This window comes from Camelina sativa, chromosome 2, assembly GCF_030686135.1.
Source record: "Camelina sativa cultivar CO46 ecotype springtype chromosome 2, ASM3068613v1".
Lineage (NCBI taxonomy): Eukaryota > Viridiplantae > Streptophyta > Magnoliopsida > Brassicales > Brassicaceae > Camelina > Camelina sativa.
In genome coordinates, this window is record NC_141881.1 from 23,074,455 (window position 1) to 23,096,717 (window position 22,263).

Genomic DNA, 22,263 nt, shown 5'->3' on the forward strand with positions numbered 1-22,263 from the left:
TATTTACCAAGGCGCTAACTACTGCTACTTTCATGAAGTTGGTTTATCATCTCGGATTACGTCGTCTCAAAAATCTCAACATGTGTACTCATCAAGAGGAGTAGTTGCGCTCTGCACTCTTTTTCCCTTAACCATGGTTTTTTCCCATTGGGTTTTCCTGGTAAGGTTTTTAATGAGGCAGCATTTCCGGCGCATTCTGAGTTACATTATTATAATGGACATCCAAAGGGGAGTGTTATGAATAATAGATGGATGTCCATTATAAGGCCTATCTTCTAAAAGTTTCTAGAATTACTTGTAAACTAGGTTTACTTTGTCATCAAGCAAAACCCTCTCTTTGTACTTCTATATAAAGGACCTTTCATTCATTGGAAGAAGACACCAATAGCTTCCTCCTCTTTTATCTATCTATCTATTTTTTTTTTTTTTTTTGAAAATTACTTAGGTTCACCTCTAGAGGTGAACTTTTTTTATTCACCCTTCCCTTCTCAACAATCAGAATATTCTATCTATATTTCTTTTTAAAAGTAAATCAAAATTAAATTAAAAAGCAAAACAAATTAAGGAAACAAATTCTATATACTTTTATTTAAAGAAAGTTAAATATTGGCTTGGTTTAGATTTTACAATTAAACGAGGTTATATATCGGTTTGAGTTTGTAAATGAGAATTAGGGTTTAGATTTTATAATTAAAACAAAATTATATGTCGGTTTGGGGTTTACAAATGAAGTGGTTAGTATTTAGATTTTACAATTGGAACAAAATTATTTGTCGGTTTGAGTTTACAAATAAGATGATTATGGTTTAGATTTTACGATTAGAACAAAATTATATGTCGGTTTGGGTTTACAAATGAAGTGGTTAAGGTTTAGATTTTACAATTAGAACAAAATTATATATCGGTTTAGTTTATAAAAGAGCGGTTTAGGTTTTTTTTATTTTACAATGATGTATACCAATTTTGTTTCCTTATTCTATAAGGGGATGAATAAAGAGGTTCACCCCTAGGGGTGGACCCAATAGTATTGTCCTCTTTTTTACATTAATAAGTTTTTTTTTTTCTGGCAAACATTGTGGGAATTATATTTTAAATAATTAATACATATACAATAAATTATATATCTATTATAATAAAGAAATATAGAAAAAATAAAAGAGAAAATCATTATTTTGGACAATATGCTACACAAATTAAAGAATAAATTGAACATCTTATAATGTATAATATTAAATTATAGTTTGTCTTTAAATATAAATAAGATCATGTATATCATATAAAGTTAATTGAAAAAATACACTAAAATATTTAAGAAAAAATGACACATGTTGCAAAAAAAGAGTGCCAAATGACAACCTTTTAGAGCTTGTCAAACAAACCTTACTAAAATATCAAGATATGTCAAAAAGGACATTACTAAAATCTCAAGATATTTCAGAAAGGATATTGCTAAAATGTCAAGATATTTTTTTGGATATTTTTTTATGTATATAATTTGAGAGGAATGAGTGTCTCTTGTCAGTTCTTAAAAGTATGAGACTAAGAAAACTTTACTTTATTATATAAAAATAATGAAATACACTAAGAAAATATAGAATTATAGAATTTACAAATTTATGTGAGGTTTGAGATATGAGGGTTATTGAGATGTGTATTTTTCTTCTTATAAGGAAAATTGGAGTTAGAAGCCTATTATAAATTCATTATTTAATTGGGTAGTTAATGCACTAATCCTTATATCAATTTATATTTGTAAGGAGTTACATAAGCTATATGAGAGTTATAAAATGTAATAAATACATATTAATATATTTTCATATTTATTATGTTTCTAATTGTTATTTGTCATTTATTACAATATTAATAGTACTATGGAAGATACAAAAGTGTCAACATATAACATAAGTAAATAATTTCAATAAATTGAAATTTAGTACCTTAAAGATGTATATGATTATTAATATGAGAGTTACAATATATGTGATAGAATTTGAAATTTAGTAAAATATGTGAGAAGGTTCACCAAAAATACATTTATTAGTTGCATTAAGTATAATTTTTTTTAGTTAATATAACTATAAATATATGATAGGAATTTCAAAGTAATCAAATTAACACGAGAGTTACAAAATATGTGATAGAATATGAAATTTAATAAAATATGTGCGAAGGTTCATAAATACTTACATTTATTATTATTTTTTTTAAATATAAATTGTTAATGTAACTAATAATATCTGATAGAAATTTCAAGCAAAACATATTATATATCTATTATAATAAAGAAATAAAGGAAAAGGAAATAAAAGAGAAAATTATTATTTTAGATAATATGCTACACAAATTAAAGAATAAGTTGAACATCTTGTAATGTATAATATCAAATTATATTTTGTTGTAAATACAAATATAAATAAAATAATATATTTCATATAAAGTTAACCGAAAAAAATATACTAAAAATATCAAAGAGAAAATGACACATGTTACAAGAAGAGAGTGTGAAATGGCAACTTCTAAGAAAAAAAGAAAATTCATTATTTTGGAAAATATACAAATTAAAAAAATAAATTAAACATCTTATAATGTATAATATCAAAATATATTTTGTCTTAAATATAAATATAAATAAGATAATGTATGTCATATAAAGTTAATTGAAAAAATACACTAAAAATATTAAAGAGAAAATAACACATGTTGCAAGAAGAGAATGCCAAATGGCAACTTCTTAGAGCTTGTCAAAAGATAACATTACTTTATTATATAAGACTAGAGAGAAACTTAGAGAAATAGTAAGATTTATCACTATATGCTTCTCTTGTACATAACTCCTATTTATAGTGGGAGGAGACAAAGATAAGTATAGAGAGATTGGTAATAAGTGGTGAACAAGTGTTACATGCATTTCATTTAGGGGGACTATTGTTGTAATGGATTGAAAGAGGAGGGACACTTGTTGTGATGGATACTCACGCTAATTTTATAACAAATGTAAACTTTTTATCTCTGTTTTACAAAATGGAAAATTTATAAATCAATAATTGGCACAAAAATTTCTTCCATTTTCATATTAGAGAAATACAAGAGCTTTTAGGAGTGGGTTATTCAATTAAGGAATTTAGGAGTGGGGTATTCAATTAAGGCATTTTAAGGAAGAGAGTTTAGGAGTGGTTTCTCTTGTTATATATATTGCATCGAAAACACAAAAATATACAAGCTATTCTTCTACTTATTATAAAATTTTTATCAAGATGAATTACAGCAGAGATCCATTAGATCCGGCTATGATCATAACAAAGAAGTTATCAAAGACCGATGCTGTTGGTAATGTGGTATTACCGAAAGCAGAAGTGAAGTCTGTCCTCACGAGGATGAAAAAAAATGTTTTGCATAACGGTGTTCTAGTGGAAAAAAATATTACAGCTGAAGATTTGCAAAGCGGTGTTCAAGTGAAAGTCCATGACCTAATGAAATACAAATTGTACACGGTTACTCTAAAAGTCACAGAGATTGATAACCCTAGATATTATTTCAGGTCTGGTTGGAGTGATATGAAGCATTCGTTAGATCTCGGAGAAGGCCGTTTTCTGAAGCTCTACTGGGATCAATTTGAACAGGAATTCATTGTTCTCAATTTTCAGTACAATGTATTGCAAATAATGATTCGAGTGTAGTTTGTTTGCATGGACAACTTTTTAGAGCTTGTCAAAAGAGAACTTTATATTATATAAGATATTTCCAAAATTCATAAATTTTCCCTATTCCAAATGTTGCCTTGTTGGTTGTTAGTTTTATTTTCTATAATAATAACAAATTTAAGTTTTCTGGCTTAATCTCACAACTTTAATCTATAATTTTAAAACTCTATATATATTACGGCTATGTTGCCTTGGCGACCAATGATAAAAGAGCACGATCTTATTCTGTATATCCTATTCAAGCAAGGTCGCGACCAAAACAAAAAAAAAGAAACTCTACCAAGCTTATACGTACAACTACCAAAAACTAATGAGGTATTTAGGTATATATTTGCAAACAAAATTCTCTTTCACAGGAAACATTTTTTTAACATCTTATTAAAAATAAAATAATAAACATTATAGTTAAGATGGGGATTAATTGCTCGTTGAATCCCATTTATCTATTCGTGGGTGATATTTCGTAATCAAGGTAATGAAAATGTCTTCGTTGAATCCATGACTGACTTTTTTTTTTTAGTTTTTACAAGACTTGCTAAATAATGGTTCTTAGACGTTTTAATTGTTGTTAATTATGTTTCTATGGCTATGAGTAGTTTTGTTGGAGCACTGGTCAAGTAATAAAACGTATAAAATGTAAGTTGATCTCGTCGCATATGACCTTTTCTTTAGCATTTTCCTCTGAAAGGTATATAAAAAAAAGAAGCTTTCTTGTTTTAAAGGAGACTTGGTGTCTTGAAATGGTATATAGGACTATTTCTTTGTTTACTTCGTAGCTTCAATAAAGGGTTTTAATTTTCTATTGACGACTTGTTGTGTATCAAATTCTTGAATTGATTTATATGTTGATCAAGTCAGTTTTGCTCTTTGTTGTTTTGTAGAAATCTTCTTTCTTTCTCCTTAAATGGCCAACTCAATCATGTTTTTTTCATGTGTCATGAGTCTCCCTTTCGTTGTTGATTCACTTTACTTTAAGTTCACTAGTTTTCGTCCAGGTGATCCTGAGAATGTGGTATACCATGGAGATGCAATGCCCGATGGGGCTGTAAATTTCAACGACGTGGAATATATAGCTCGTGTTGGTTGGGTTACTTATGCTGAGAAGGTGCCTTTATGGAATCCTAGAACTGGTACTACTACAGATTTTAATACTAGTTTCTCTTTTAGGATTGATACCCGTAACCTTACGAGTTATGGTCATGGGATCTGCTTCTTTCTTGCTCCCGTGGGAACTCAACTCCGTGTAAACTCAGCTGGTGGTTTCTTAGGTCTTTTTACTCGAATCAATGATTATACATCTCCGTTTCCGCTGGTTCATATCGAATTTGACTCGTTCAGTAATCAGGAATGGGATCCTACCACTGTTGGATCTCATGTGGGGATCAATAATAACTCGCTTGTTTCGTCTAACTACACATCTTGGAATGTAAGCTCACACAGCCAAGATATTGGTCATGCAAAGATCTCTTATGACTCTGTTACTAAGAACTTGAGTGTGTCTTGGGCTTATGAATTAACCTCTGTTCCTCGGGAGAGTGTTGGCATTTCTTACATCATTGATCTTGCAAAGGTTTTGCCACCACATGTTATGGTTGGTTTCTCAGCGGCTACTGGAGCAAACACAGAGGGACATAGACTTTTATCATGGGAGTTTAGCTCAAGTTTGGATATTGAGAAAGCCTCTATCAAGAAAGGACTGATAGCTGGCGTTTCGGTTTCTGGATTTGTTGTCTTGACCTCTTTGGTCATTGTTCTTGTGGTTTGGTTGCAGAAGCAAAGAAAGAGAAAAGCAAAAGAGGTAAAAGACTTGGTATTGTTAAACGAAGACCTTGAACGAGATGCAGGACCACGGAGGTTTGTTTTTAAGGATCTTGTTTTAGCAACCAACAGGTTCTCAGCCCAGAGAAAGCTGGGTGAAGGAGGCTTTGGAGCAGTTTATAGAGGGTACTTGAACGAATTAGATATGATGGTTGCAGTGAAGAAATTGTCTGGTGGCTCCAAGCAGGGGAAAAAAGAGTTTGTAACTGAAGTTAAGATCATTAGCAAACTGCGACATCGGAACCTGGTGCAACTCATCGGTTGGTGTAATGAAAAAGATGAGTATTTGCTGATATATGAGTTCATGCCAAATGGTAGCTTGGACACCCACCTCTTTGGGAAAAGACCCCATCTCTCCTGGGACATAAGATACAAGATAGCTCTCGGTCTAGCCTCTGCGCTTCTTTATCTTCACGAGGAGGGAGACAGGTGTGTATTGCATAGGGACATCAAGGCAAGCAATATCATGTTGGACATCAATTTCAATGTAAAATTAGGTGACTTTGGGCTGGCTCGATTGATGGACCATGAACTAGGCTCCCATACAACAGGGCTAGCAGGAACATTTGGGTACATGGCTCCAGAATACGTGATGGATGGAAGGGCGAGCAAGGAATCTGATATATATAGCTTTGGCATTGGTATACTAGAGATTCTCACGGGGAGAAAGTCTGTTGATCATTCACAAGAAAGCACTGAGAGTGAGATGAGTCTTGTGGAGAGAGTGTGGGATTTATATGGAAGACAAGAACTTGTGTCAGCCATTGATAAGAAACTTGGTGAGGATTTCGATAAGGAACAAACCGAATGTTTGTTGGTCGTGGGGTTATGGTGTGGCCATCCTGATAGAAACTCGAGGCCTTCTATAAAACAAGCGATCCAAGTACTGAACTTGGAGTCACCATTGCCTCAGCTTCCCCGAAAGATGCCCTCTGCCACGTTTCACATCTCACCTTCTTCTTCTCTCTTACTTAGCTCAAGTATAGTATCTGCCACCACGTCCTCGAGAAGTCAAGTTGCTCGGGAGCTGAAGATGAGAGATGAGGCAGATCTTGGTGGCCTTTGCGGTTCTGAAACTTGATTGTAATCCGATATCACATCATTTATATAGTTGTATATGTGTGTATGTGTGGACATGTGAACGGCAAGTGAACCATGTGGTCTGGTTTTACATGATTTCTATTATATGATTATGGGGTTTGGAAGGTTTACAAAACGTTATACATATTGTGAACGGCAAGTGAAGCCGAACTCTTGTATTTCTTTAATATGGAAATGGAAGAAAATTTTGTGCCAATTATTGATTTATAAATTTCCCATTTTTGTAAAACAGAGATAAAAAGTTTACATGCAAATTATTGATCTAGATAATTTCCATTTTGTAACTTGAGAAGAAAGCTTTATGGAAATTATGCAACATGAAAATTTTAATTTCCATTTAAATTCTCATATATTTTGAGTTTCGACCATTCTACTTTATATACATCTCGCTGTATTATTTCTGTATATGCCAAATCTGTGTAAAATGGAAAAAAATTAATTATTCCTTATCTGCATTGAGAGAAAGCTCCGATAGGTCAAAAGTATTTACCATAAAATTTAACTAGCACAAAATAAACCAACTCAATATATGTATTAACGTTTTATCTAGATCATACGAGTGGTGCCAAATTTTGCAGAAGGACCATGTACAGAAAAACAAATTTGGTTTTTGCATCGTGTAGGTTAGGCTTTTGGATATTTTTAAAGACTTTCTTCCCTATCAGTATCTGATACATATATTGCTTGTATCTATCGAAACATTGAAATGTGAAACATGAATCTTTGCTAAAAGTCATAGAGCTACATTTTCACAAAACCCATCAAAGAAATACTATATTTTCAATTCTCTTGTTCATTCGGCTGTTTGGGGTCCTGCTCCTACTACTAACTAGTACTATTGGTTTTAGATGGTTTTTCCTTTCTAATTATTGATGACTAGATAAGTACCCGCGCATTACGCTGGTTATCTTTTGATGATACGAACAATTACATTTTCACTGTCAATATTATTTCGTATATTGAGTAGTCAAAAACGAAAGCACAAACCATGGTGATTAATATCATATCATGTGACTGAAATTTGGATTAGCCACCACACATGACTGAATTTTCTTTTTCTCTGGCATTGTAGCAGTCAGGAAAAAAACTGTAGTAAACTTGACCAATTCCCAAGTCTCATAATCTATTCTACTTATTAAGAATCAAAACACAAAATGACCAGTTTCTTCTTATACTATAGTAAGATTACATTTAACAAAACACATACCGGTCCTAAATACATAAAACAAAAATTTAGAAACAACACCACTCAAAGACAAAATTCTTAAGGTTCACTATAGTGAGAATGAACTTACAATCATATGTATAGTTGAGCAGATAGAGTCACAGAAAAAAGGTTTGCAGAGAAGGAAAACAACACCGTTTGCAGATAGAGTAATTTTGATTTTTCTTGTTTGTTATCGAATGAGAATGTATATAATTACTTACAAACTATAATTAGAAGAACTAATTAAACATATTTCTTTATATATTCACGACTCCTGCCATGTAAAGATTAGTTTTTTTCGAACCTGCTACACCTTACCAAAGCCAGAAATATAGAAATAATTAAAGAAAACAGTAAGCAAAACATAGCATGCAATTCTCATGATGAAGAAACTAACTTACAATCTATTTTGAGCAAAAGAAATAAACCATTACTAATGCATTAACATAGTATAGGTAAGCTACAAAAAAGAACCAGTTACAATCAATATAAATTCGTTCATGCGTGGATCTTCAAATTCTCATTTCTCTATAGTTGACTTTCATTTTCCACATCTTCGTTCACTATAAAAAAACTGCAGGATGTGAGAGATATTATAAAAGAGCAGTTACTACCAAAATTAAAGCAAGGAAAGACGGAAAAGGTTGAAGTAGCAGTTACTACGAAAATCAAACAAGGGAAGACGAAGAGGATCAGTCAACAACTAACATAAAGAAGGATGGACATATGGCACTCTCTCAATTGCTGATGTGGCAAAAGAATGGAGAGAGTTGGCCAACTTTCATAATATAGATTGTACCAAAAGAGTCTTAATTACCGAAACAATAATCATCTGATATTATTAAATCAGTGCTTTTAAAACGTTTCACACTATGGTTCAAAAGCTCAAACACAATTTAATACACAACATTCCAGCTTTTAAATTGGTTATATATACCAGTCAAATGGGTTTTTTTTTAATGAAATTTACCTAAAATGCTGAAGTCAATGGAGTATATATATAAACTTTGCTGTTGTGATATATAAACGTTACATAGTCCTTGAATACACACCTTAAATAACTACAATGTTAACAGTCAATATAGTAAAATTCTATATATAAACCGTTCCATGTCTTTTGTAATTTCAAAAGTTGACATAGCGGACAAATCTTAGTGTAACTCTTGTAATAAATAATAATGAGTTAGTATACATTTAACTTGAGTTACTCTATAAATTTGTTTGTTTCTTTTGATAACCAAACCATCACAATCAAACAATCCACTCTTAAAACAAGAAAACAGTAAGTGGAATGAAAGCAAGGAATCCAAAGGTTAGCTAGCCTAGATTCAGGCCATACCTTAACTACATTCCATTCTTGGTATATTGTGTTGATTCTTGCAAAATCGTGGTATATGAAGAAAAAGTTAGGGAGATCCAGGAAGGTGGTATTCGACTGGTTCAATGGTGGTCAAGACTCTGCTTCATGTTTTCTTATTGCTATAGATAGTCGAGTTTCACCTCCCGGGATCTTCCATTCTTCTTAATTAATTTTTCATCACTCCATCGCCTTTACTCAACGCTCAGTTGAGGCCACAACCAATGCAGACGCTATAACAGGTTGTAGATTTCTTCATCGACATTAATGCTTTATTCTTTTAACAGATTAACGTTGATATTTTTCTAGTGCGTATAATACAGAGGTTACAATACAAACTTTTTTTTTTAATTATATTTCCATCACAAAAATATCGGTTATTCTAATTTTATATATGTATTGTCAATTTGTCATCATCTTCATCTACAATAGTATATGAACTTTATCATCAAAGTACGATCACAGCTCTATATAATACTCTAGCTTTAATAAACTGGCTTTTAACTCTCTTTTATTTTATTTTCTTTCATTTGTTTCTATAGTAGTAAAGTAGCATATTTAACTGCTGTGTGCTTCTAGTCCGCAACAATTGTCATTCATGCATGAAATCGAATTCAATTGTATACGGTCGGTTCTTTTTCCCATACTTAGACCACCGATTCATCTTCACCAACCACGAAGATCCAACGGTTAGAGATGGGACTATAATATGGGTGTTGATTTGTTGAATTCAGAAAAGTGAGTGTAAAAATATATTTTTTTGTTAACTTTTTTGATAGACCGTAAAGTAAACACTATTTATATATTTCCATAAACAGCAAAGAAGTTTCCAAAAGGAGACGAAGATAGTAACGGCGTTGGGAAGCTGTGACGGCGATTCCAAACGTCGGCGATTGAATCTTCGGCTTCGCTTGGTCAAGAGACGGCAATGGAGACTGTCACCGTTAAAGGTGGCGAGATCGGAAGCGGAGGAGGCTCGTCTGACGACGACGTCGTTTCACCAACCAAAGAAGAGGCTGATGCCGTTAACTTAACCGACTCCTCGTCGTCAGTTAGTTTTTCAAAATTGCACGAGATAGGTGTAATAACGCCGTTTCTGAGAAAGACGTTTGAGATCGTCGATGACAAAGTAACAGACCCGGTTGTATCATGGAACCCGACCCGTAAAAGCTTCATCATCTGGGATTCTTACGAGTTCTCTGAGAATCTCCTTCCCAAATACTTCAAACACAAGAACTTCTCAAGTTTCGTCCGTCAGCTCAACACCTACGTAAGGATAAAACGAGTTTTTATTGGTTTTTACTTTTTAGCTATGTTTCTTGTGTCGCAAGCTTTGTAACTTAAAGCTAGGGTTTTGTAGGGGTTTAAGAAGGTAGATTCAGATAGGTGGGAGTTTGCTAACGAAGGTTTTCAAGGAGGTAAGAAACATTTGCTGAAGAACATCAAGAGGAGGAGAAGCAAAAGTAATTGTAACAAGGAAGCGAGCACCACGGGGTTGAAGAAGACAGAGACAGAGGCTGAGTTACTGAAGGAGGATCAGAACTGTCCAATAAGATTGGAGGTGTTGAAGTTGAAACAACAACAGGAAGAGTCTCAAGATCAAATGGTCACTGTGCAAGAGAAGATACACGGAGTCGAAACAGAACAAAGACATATGCTAAGCTTCTTTGCAAAGTTGGCCAAAGATCAAAGATTTGTTGAAAGGCTGGTGAGGAAGAGGAAAATGAAACAACAGAGAGAGCTCGAAGCAACTGAATTCGTGAAGAAGTTGAAGTTGCTTCACGATCAAGAAACTCAAAAAAACTTGGTGGATGTGGAAAGTCAGCTGATAATTAGAGAATTTATGGCCATGGCTGCAACAACACAACCAGATCATGAGTCTGACATTTCCATGAACAATAATCAAAGTGGGAGTACGAGATGCCAGCTTAATACAGAGGACATACTTGTTGACGTTGGTTCAATGGGTGAAAAGAAGATTGATGTAGATGTAAATTGGAGAATCGAGTAAAACAAAAAAAAAAAAATATAAAAGAACTTGTACAGAGTTGTCTGGATTATACTGTTAGCTCTTGTAAAAAGTGTAGCTCTTTATTCCGCTAACACTTGACTGCGTTTTGAATAATGGTTGATTTTATAGTGTGTATAGCCTTTTAGTTTACAACTTTTTACATGGTAGGCTGGTTCTTTTATTTATAGGTTATTATGATCTACAAGGTTTTGAATAGAAAAGTTCACATATCACACTCTAGTCTTTATGTAGTAGAAGCAAAAGTAAATTAAGTTCGGGCAACACAATAAAGAGGAAAAAAGGGAACCTGTCAGACCACCGTGTGACCACCCCGGCAAGGTAGAACCGAGCCGAGTAACGATCCTCTACAGCATCAGATGCGTAGCCATGAGAGATATGCTGGGATAGATGGAAATCAGATGTCCAAGGTAAGTAAAATTAGATACTTTCAAGTTTTGTTATATAATATAAGGACATTCCCATCGCACATACTCGATGGAGAATGTGAAGAAAAAAAAAAATAAAAAAATGAGAAAAAGGTGAAGAGATGAAAAATAAATGTCTCTGCGAGAGTTATTAAAATACTGAATCTACAACTGTCATAAACTGAGTAAACAATAAAAAAATAAATCATTAAATTTAATTCTTTTGTCACTCAGATGGTTGTATAACCGATGTAATTGCTCTAACAATTGCAAAGCGACAAAAGAGTAGACACTGAAAAATGTCAAATCGGAGTGTGCTTTTAAAAGATCAATTTCCTCGAAAGTATATATTTAAGCATGTTTGAAGATATACATCCGCTAGTTTGATTTGGCAGGTGACAGCGTTAGATCAATTGTTCAACAAAAACAATGAGGGTATATCTTCTTAGTAGTTTCCATTCTTTTTATTGAACAAATTGATCTAACGCTGAACAATTGATCTCTTAGCAGTTTCCATTCGAATAGGCTACCTGAAAAGGAATACCCATATCTATATCCATCAACTAAATAGTTAATAATTGACAGTATAATTTATTTAATTATAGTAATTAATTGTATAATTTTCTTAATTCTTTTTTTTATAGAATTAGTAATTTAAAATTAGAATTAGTATTATTTTTTATACATATATGAACTATCTTTTTATGTTTATTAAATTGTTTAAATTTTTAATTTTTAATAATTTATAAATATGTTAAAACAAAATTTTTGTATAACACATGACAAAATCTTTAATTGTTAAAAATTGATACGTGTCGCGATCACATGAGTTACTAACTTTGAAAACCAAGGTTTATAAAATAACATAATATTGAATACGCTATCAAATTATTCACCAATTGAAACTTAAGAATATTACATAAATTTTTTATTTTGATTATCTTATTTCCTTATATTATGTTAATCACTAATTTTAACACATTAAACATTTTATACTTTAATCACTTTTCTGTATAAATTTCTTTTTACTATATGATTATAAGAAATAATTTATGCAATTAAATTTCAAATATTTTCTTTATTAATTGCATATATTTTCCTACTGAAATTAGTAATTTAATATATAATTTTCTTTTAAAATTAGTGATATAATAGATTACTTTTGGTTTTATATACTTTTCAAAAATATTAATAGTAATCCATTTACTTTTAGAATTTTTTAATTTTCCTATAATTATTAAATAAAAATTCTTTTCACAGATATCAAAATATTATGGATATACTTTGATACATGTCGCGATTATATGAATTAATAACTTTGAAAACTAAGGTTTATATAATAAGATGCTTTTGTTTTTTGTGGGAAGCTAAAATTAATACAGAGCAAAATAAAATAAAAAGGTTGCTTCCGCGTAATCACGGAAACATGGAAGATTAGATATACTAATGTCCTATCATAAAGAGTCTATACCTACTTGTCAGATAATTATATTGCAAATTTTGTTGTAGAGTCTACCTATTCGTGAGATAATTATATTGCAAATTTTGTTGCAGAGTCTACCTTCTCATTGCAAAATAATTCCCTTTTACATTGCATATTTTGTCAATAAAGAGGAAAATTAATTGGTTGAGTTATTTTTGGGACCACAAAGAGGATGATAGCTTGAGTTACTTTTTTCACCACAAAGAGGAGAAGCCTATGAAATTATTTGTATTTCTGGTCTATGAAAATTAACACATGTAAATACAAGTACATGTGGTTTTTATTTCTACGTAGTTACAAATACAAGATCTGGAGAGTTATACTCACTTTTAAAAATTATTAGCTAATCATATTGCTCATTTGGTTGAAAGTGCCATACGCATAATTTTTCAAGTTAAGTTATATAAGAAAATGCGTTTATTTTTGTGGGAAGCTAAAATTAATAATACAGAGCAAAAATAAAATAAAAAGGTTGCTTCCGCGTAATCACGCAAACGCGGAAAATTAGATCTACTAATGTCCTATCATAAAGAGTCTATACCTACTCGTCAGATAATTACATTGCAAATTTTGTTGCAAAGTCTACCTTCTCATTACAAAATAATTCCCTTTTACATTGCAAATTTTGTCAATAAAGAGTCTGTAAAGAGGAAGATTAATTGGTTGAGTTACTTTTGGAACCACAAAGAGGATGATGGTTTGAGTTACTTTTTTCACCACAAAGAGGAGAAGCCTGTGAAATTATTTGTATTTCTGGTCTATGAAAATTAACACATGTAAATACAATCACCTGTGGTTTTTTTTCTACGTAGCTACAAATACAGGATATGGAGAGTTATATTCACTTTTAAAAATTATTAGCTAATCATATTGCTCATTTGGTGGAAAGTGCCATATGCATAAATTTTCAAGTTAAGTTATATAAGAAAATGCGTTTATTGTTGTGGGAAGCTAAAATTAATAATACAGAGCAAAAAATAAAATAAAAATGTTGCTTCCGCAAGATTAGATCTACTAATGTCCTATCATAAAGAGTCTATACCTACTCGTCAGATAATTACGTTGCAAATTTTTTGTAGAATCTACCTACTCGTCAGATAATTACATTGCAAATTTTGTTGCAGAGTCTACATTCTCATTGCAAAATAATTCCCTTTTACATTGCAAATTTTGTCAATAAAGAGTCTGTAAAGAGGAAGATTAATTGGTTAGGACCACAAAGAGGAAGATGGGTTGTGTTACTTTTTTTACCATAAAGAGGAGGAGCCTGTGAAATTATCTGCATTTCTGGTCTATGAAAATTAACACATGTAAATACAAGTACCTGTGGCTTTTATTTCTACGTAGCTACAAATACAGGATCTAGATAGTTATACTCACTTTTAAAAATTATTAGCAAATCATATTACTCATTTGGTTGAATATAATTCGTTATGTCACAAATGGACATTGGCAAAATTCCCAGTTTTTGCAATGATATTGTTGTTAATTTTGTGGTTCAAAGTCCAAACAACCCAATTTTGCGGTATATAAATGAATCAACGAAGGTTGGCTCGTTTACTCTTTCGTATCTCCGGTGTTTTTTATTTTGTAATTTTTGATAAATTTTCGTTAAAGTTCTGATCTTTTTCCATATTTATTCAGCTGGTTGTATCGGATCAAGCCATCGGTTACACATGAACCGTTCAAGCCACGTGTACCCGCTCATAAGAAGCTTGTGAGTGAGTTTGATTCATCGAACAGTCGTACGAATCCTACTCAGCTTAGGTGGAGACAGCCCCGTCTCAACAATTTTTTGGTCCTTAGGCCTATAATTTTATTTAGACTCTTAACAACATAAATTTTTTTTTTTTTTCCATTTTTTTGGACCCCATTTGCTTAAGGTTTTTTGAAAAAAAAAAATTGTCCCATGGCCACCGCCCCTCTCGCCATGGGTATGAGCCGGGCCTGGGTGGAGAGCTGAGGATATTCCTGAATCCGCTACTGATTTCGTTGATGGGTTATATACTATTTGTGGAGCTGGAAGCTTGTTTCTTCGCTATGGATTCGCTATTCACGTGTAATATTCTCCTTTTTTTTGGAATCTCTGGTTCATTTTGTTTGATAAAGTAATATCTCGTATTCATTTTTTATATTTATGTTAAAAGAAAAATTTAGTTATGTTTTTGACCCCAGTAAAAATTTCCTAGGTTCGCCATTGAACATAACCATTCATTAGCCCAGTACTAACCAGAGACTCTTTCCATTTGACCCTCCAAATGGATGCGAGAGGAACAGCCAAATCATCTGGACTACGACCAGGGACAAACGAGATAGCTACACATGCTGCGGACATCGTTATAAAGCTCACACTCTCTAGCTATTTCCCGAATCCAGTGAGCAAAATCGAAGAAGATCCGGTTTACCTATAGAAACCGCTTCTTCGACCTGATTCCGTGTCCGATCCATAGCCGATGCGAGAAAACTCCCTGAAGAGATCGGTATATCCCAGGTTTTCTAAGCGCCAGCAGGGAGGCCATCTACGGATGGGATGGTAAGAGTGTGAAAGACAATGCAGTCTGAGATTGAGAGGTTCAAGCTGCTTTAGAGCTTTCTTGGGGAGCAAGAAAGGGATTTTGTGCCGTGTCTCAGCTAATTTGTTAGCCAGATGGAAAAATGCAGTCATGTGACCAAACCCGAACCATGGGAGCATAAAAGCATGAAACTTTGACCCCATTTATGTTGACGTTCCTTAGTTTTTTCTTCTTATCTTGTTCTTGTGGTTCTTGTGCTTCTGGTTATGAGGATTTTGTTACAGATGAGAGATGATCTGAAGTTTAGGAATTAGGAGAGTACTGGTATGAATTGAATGATTCAAGTTTGTTACGAATATGTTTATCTTTAGGTTTGATTAATAATCTATTTAAGTTGTTTATAATCTATATATAGTTTCCTTTTCGTATTTAATTTACGGAAATTATTCCCTAATATATGTTATAGTTAAAAAAAGGTTACCAGCAAATAAATTAAAATACCATTATTTAGCTTCCGGAAACTAAATATATTCCCTAATCTTATGAAAATTGCAAAGATGTGACACTCAAGATAGTTAAAGCTGACCTCTATCATATTTATAAATTCTATAATTACCATGTGTTGTGTGAAAAGCATACAGATTAGGGTTATTAATGATAGAACGACACAAGTTCAATCAAACCCAAACCAAATCCATTTTTTTTCATTTTTTTTTACGTTTCACAAAACATACAAATAATGAAATCAATTCATGACTTCACAAGTTCAATCAAACTCTGTTCAAACTTATCGATATAACCATCAGCAAAACCAGACTCAGCCAAAACACATCTCCACTTGTCATGATTCTTTCTCACTTTCTCACCGACCTCACTACCTTCCTCCATCACACTCTTCACAGCATTCTCCAAGCTCCCCCGCGAGAACCACCCATTCTCTTCCCTCTCCACCTCAACCGCCACCTCCATCTCCTCCGTCATCAGCCTCGCGTTCAATATCTGTTCTCCGTGCTGCGGAACCAAAACAATCTGACAATCACTCATCAAAGACTCCCACATCGACCCAAACCCGCAGTGGCTAACAAAACATCCCACTGAAGGATGGTCGAACACCAACGGTTGCTGAATCCAACCTCCGAACACAATGCCACGTCCCACGTCCTTGAACCCTCTCCTCGAATCCTTCCGGTAACGCTTCCTCAACGGTTGATACACCCGTAGGAGGCTTAATTGCAATCAGAAACGGTAAACCGGTTGATTCTAGCCCTAAACAGAGTTCTTGTCTACAACGGGTTGGCTACCGAAAGCGCAGAACACAACCGAACCGGTTTTGAATTTCGCTAGCCACTCTGCCCACCGAGACTCTAGAGAGGGCTGATTAGGTTTGGATCCAGAGGGAGTACCGGTCCGGCCAGGTAAACCGGTTTGCTGTATTGGCTACTGATGTAATCGCAGAATTTGCCTTCCGTCTCACGACAAGTCCTTATAGCTATCGCGTCGCAGTTTCTCATCGTGGTAACTTTCACGTCAAAGAAACAAGCAGTCCTCTCACGCTTCCTCCACATGAATTTTAGGGATTTTGCTTCATGCGGACGCAAGACGACTTTCGAAGATGGGTAACCTAGAGGTATCTTAGCTAACTCGCCCCCTGACAGTTCCTTCCCGTCAATGACTTCACGCTCAGCGGCAGGGACAAGAGACAGCGCGATTGCCGCAGCACTCACAATGTTGAAGCAAACGGTTTTGCACCCAATGGGCAGTATCGAAGAAAACCAAGTCAGGCTTGATTGTATGGAAAATGGTCTCGACCTCTGGCCGGGTTTGGTTCATTGCAACTGTAAGCAAATAAGTCAAGAAGTAGGGGACGTCGGAGTTGGTTTCTGCACCGGGAGGGAGCCCTTTGACCTGAGGGATGGAGATGGTGTGGAAAGTGATGAGATTCGGGTACAGATTAAGAGGTTCGAGCTGGGTTAGTGCTTTCTTCGGAAGCAAGAAAACAATCTTGTGACCTTTCTCTGCGAGCTTGTTGGAGAGGTGGAGAAAAGGAGTCATATGACCAAAGGCTAGCCATGGATACATCACAATGCTCATGCTTGACGAACCATTTGATCCAAAATCACCCATATTCTTCTTTGGGTTCTGTCTTGTACTATTCTTTAATTACCGGAAATATTGTTTGATAGTCTTTTTTCTTCTTTTGTTTGATTTCTGAGATGTGTCTTTTGGAAGTATAAAAAGGCAGAAACCCGTTAAATGGATTGGTGAGTGTGGCTCGTGGTGAATAGTGTGTCGCTATTTGGGGAACCAAATGACCGAGCAAGTGTAACCTCCCGTGTACGTGCAACTGTGCAACACGTGATGGTATCGTAACATGCATCAACGGAGTTATATTTTGAAGAATTAATACATATACAATAAATTATATATTTATTATAATAAAGAAATATAGGAATAAAATAAAAGAGAAAATCATTATATTATTTTGGATTATACGACTACACAAATTAAAAAAATAAATTGAACATCTTATAACGTATAATATTAAAAAAGATTTTGTCAACCATTAGACTATAACTGGCCGGCCCATTAGCCAAATTCTTACATTTGTAGGAAGCGGGACTCGATCCCTGGTGTGATAATGCCTTCTACAAATAGACTTACCTCCTGCCACTACATTAAAATCACTTTACATATAATATTAAATTATAAAATATAAATATAAATAAGATAATATATATCATATAAAGTTAATTAAAAAAATACACTAAAAATATTAAAGAGAAAATCACACATGTTGCAATCAGAGCCGGCCATGACTACAAGCAAGCCAAGCACCAGCTTGCGGCCGCTCAGCTCTATATAATGTTAAACGGCCGGAATTATTTAAGAAGTGTCTTTAGTTTTACTGGTAAGTGTATGTTTGCCTTGAGGTTATGGGTTCGATTCCTCTAAAGACTTTTTCAGTTTCAACAATTGTTTTTTGGCTTGTGGCCACCAAATCTCTAGCGCCGGTTCTGGTTGCAATAAAGAGTGCCAAATGACAACTTCTTAGAGTTTGTCAAAAGAAAACCTTACTAAAATGTCAAGATATTTCAAAAAGAACATTATTAAAATATCAAGATATTTTTTTTGGATATTTTTTTTATGTATAAAATTTGAGAGGAATGAGTGCCTCTTGTCAGTTTTTTAAAGTATGAGATTAAGAAAATGTTACTTTATTTAAAAAAAATAATGAAATACACTAAGAAAATGTTAGTTGAATAAAAAGAACCATAGAATTTACAAAATTATGTGAGGTTTGAGATATGAGGGTTATTGAGATGTGTGCCTTAAAAATTGGAGTTAGAAGCCTATATAGATTCATTATTTAATTGGGTAGTTAATGCACTGATTCTTATATCAATTTATATTTGTAAGGAGTTACATAAGCTATATGAGAGTTATAAAATGTAATAAATACATATTAATATATTTTAATATTTATTATGTTTCTAATTTTTGTTTGTCATTTATTACAATATTAATAATACTATGGAAGATACAAAAGTGTCAACATATAACATAAGTAAATAATTTCAATAAAATGAAATTTAGTACCTTAAAGATGTATATGATTATTAATATGAGAGTTACAACATATGTGATAGAATCTGAAATTTAGTAAAATATCTGAGAAGGTTCACCAAAAATACATTTATTAGTTACATTAAGTATAATTTTTTAGTTAATATAACTATAAATATATGATGGGAATTTCAAAGTAATCAAATTAATACGAGAGTTACAAAATATGCGATAGAATATGAAATTTAATAAAATATGTGAGAAGGTTCATAAATACTTACATTTTTTTTTCAAATATAAATTGTTAATGTAACTAATAATATCTGATAGGAATTTCAAGCAAAACATATTATATATCTATTATAATAAAGAAATAAAGGAAAAAAAATAAAAGAGAAAATTATTATTTTAGACAATATGCTACACAAATTAAAGAATAAGTTGAACATCTTGTAATGTATAATATCAAATTATATTTTGTTGTAAATACAAATATAAATAAAATAATATATGGCATATAAAGTTAATTGAAAAAATATACTAAAAATATTAAAGAGAAAATGACACATGTTGCAAGAAGAGCATGTCAAATGGCAACTTCTTATAGAAAAAGAAAATTCATATTTTGGACAATATACTACACAAATTAAAAAAAAAAATTAAACATTTTATAATGTAAAATATCAAATTATATTTTGTCTTAAATATAAATATAAATAAGATAATGTATGTCACATAAAGTTAATTGAAAAAATACACTAAAAATATTAAAGAGGAAATAATACATGTTGCAAGAAGAGAATGCCAAATAACAACTTTTTAGAGCTTGTCAAAAGAGAATATTACTTTATTATATAAGACTAGAGAGAAACTTAGAGAAATAGTATGATTTATCACTATATGCTTCTCTTGTACATATCTTCTATTTATAGTGGAAGGAGACAAAGACAAGTATAAAGAGGTTGTTAACAAGTGCTGAACAAGTGTTACATGCATTTTATTTAGGGAGACTATTGTTGTGATGGATTGAATGAGGAGGGACACTTGTTATAACACATGTAAACTTTTTATCTCTGTTTTACAAAATGGAAAATTATAAATCAATAATTGGCACAAAATTTTCTTCCATTTTCTTCCATCTCCTAATAAATGTTGATTGGATGATAAAATTAAAAAAATTTTTTTTTTCATATGCTCTTCCAATCAAGACCATATTAAAGAAATACAAGAGCTTTTAGGAGTGAGTTATTCAATTAAGGAATTTAGGAGTGGGGTATTCAATTAAGACATTTTAAGGAAGAGATTTTAGGAGTGGTTTCTCTTATTATATATATTGCATCGAAAACACAAAAAATATACAAGCTATTTTCTACTTTTTATATAAAATTTATCAAGATGAATTACAGCAGAGATCTATTAGATCCGGCTATGATCATAGAAAAGAGGTTATCAAAGAGCGATGTTGTTGGTAATGTCGCATTACCGAAAGAAAAAGTGGAGTCTGTCCTCACGAGGATGAAAATAATTGTTTTACAAAACGGTGATCTAGTGGAAAGAGATGTTACAACTGAAGATTTGCTAAGCGGTGTTCAAGTGAAAGTCTATGACGTAATGGAAGACGATTTGTACACGGTTACTCTAAAAGTCACAGGTATTAATAACCCTAGATATTATTTCGCGTCTGGTTGGAGTGAAATGAAGCATTCGTTAGATCTCGCAAAAGACGATTTTCTGAAGCTCTACTGGGATCAAATTGAAAAGAAATTCATTGTTCTCAATTTTCAATACAATGAATTGCAAGTAATGATTCCAGTGTAACTTGTTTCCATCAAATAACAACTTCTTAGAGCTTGTTAAAAGAGAACCTTACAATATTATATATGATATTTCTAAAATTCATAAATTTTCCATATTCCAAATGTTGTGTTGTTAGTTGTTAGTTTTATTTTCTATAATAATAACAAATTTAAGTTTTTGGCTTAATCTCACAACTTTAATCTATAATTTTAAAACTCTATATATATTACGGCTATGCTTCCTTGGCAACCAGTGATAAAAGAGTATAAAGAGAAACAAATGTCAATGAAACTCTGTGTTTATTCATGAGAAAAGATGTTACATATATAGCTTTAGCCTCAACCATAATCTACAATCTAGGAGGAGATCTGAACTAAAACAAGTTACAATATACTATCCTTATCATATCACAAATATGCGTAGTACTTATATCGAATATGCCTTTGTTAGTAAATCGGGTATATAAACCTGGTTAAGCTACCAGACAACCTCAATACCTGTAACAACCCGTCCCGTAGACCCCACTAGCCTCACTGCTAGCCCACTAACCTGATTGCTAGCCGCCCGAATGGACCCCAAGCTGGCCCTGCAAGGCATCGATCCTAACCCATCACTGTAGAAATCCACATCCACCAGTAGGTTATTGGTGCGCCAGGCATTCCTCGAACCCTGGTCCTCATCCTTTAACAACTTTCACACAGGACAAGTTGCCACACTTTGCCTTTACCTGCACCACAAACACACATTGCAATGCATGAGTATTTTATAAACACTCAGTAAGGCAATCCTCTCATCTACTGGGCTATACACACAAGCAATAGAGACATCTCTAACCATCAAACAACATTCAACAATCAACAATAACAAACCAGGACTTCGCATCGACCGATACCAACATGCATCGACCGACACCAGTTGGAGGTTGCGTCGACCGACGCAAGATCTGCATCGACCGATGCAAGGGTAACTTGCATCGACCGATGCTCCCATTGCATCGACCGACGCATGCTCGACATAGCACAAAGACCCTAGAGTTTACGCGCCGTCCTCGCATCTGCGTCGACCGACGCACAAAGTGCATCGTTTTCCTCCGAAGCTTCTCGCCGGATCTTCGTTCCTACAACCACAAAACTCGATCCCAAGCCACAAGAAAGCTTCCTAACGTCCCAAATAACAATCTAACAAGCCTAACAGCACATAAAAAGCAAATCAGAGAGATCTCTAGCTTAGATAAGCCATGGTCATGTACTTACCTTTGCCACAGAAGAAATCCGACCCAAACACAA

General features: G+C 33.2%; 1 protein-coding gene and 4 pseudogenes across 2 annotated transcripts; 4 read left to right on the forward strand and 1 right to left on the reverse strand.

Annotated features, from left to right (window-relative positions):
• The first annotated feature begins 3,254 nt into the window (after positions 1-3,254).
• Positions 3,255-3,677, forward strand: LOC104753841 (B3 domain-containing protein At5g54067 pseudogene; annotated as a pseudogene).
• Positions 3,678-4,716: 1,039 nt separating this feature from the next.
• On the forward strand, positions 4,717-6,600 carry LOC104753852 (L-type lectin-domain containing receptor kinase IX.2 pseudogene; annotated as a pseudogene).
• A 2,453-nt stretch (positions 6,601-9,053) lies between these two features.
• Positions 9,054-11,323, forward strand: LOC147949072 (heat stress transcription factor A-9-like). The gene is made up of 2 exons (XM_087487867.1): positions 9,054-10,454; positions 10,545-11,323. The coding sequence occupies exons 1-2, from the start codon at positions 10,113-10,115 to the stop codon at positions 11,193-11,195; spliced, it is 993 nt and encodes a 330-aa protein (XP_087343993.1). The 5' UTR covers positions 9,054-10,112; the 3' UTR covers positions 11,196-11,323.
• A 4,981-nt stretch (positions 11,324-16,304) lies between these two features.
• Positions 16,305-17,777, reverse strand: LOC147949073 (anthocyanidin 3-O-glucoside 2'''-O-xylosyltransferase pseudogene; annotated as a pseudogene).
• A 2,702-nt stretch (positions 17,778-20,479) lies between these two features.
• Positions 20,480-21,163, forward strand: LOC147949074 (B3 domain-containing protein At5g54067 pseudogene; annotated as a pseudogene). Its single transcript, XR_015574051.1, has one exon. The product of XR_015574051.1 is annotated as a B3 domain-containing protein At5g54067 pseudogene (transcript).
• Positions 21,164-22,263: the final 1,100 nt, after the last annotated feature.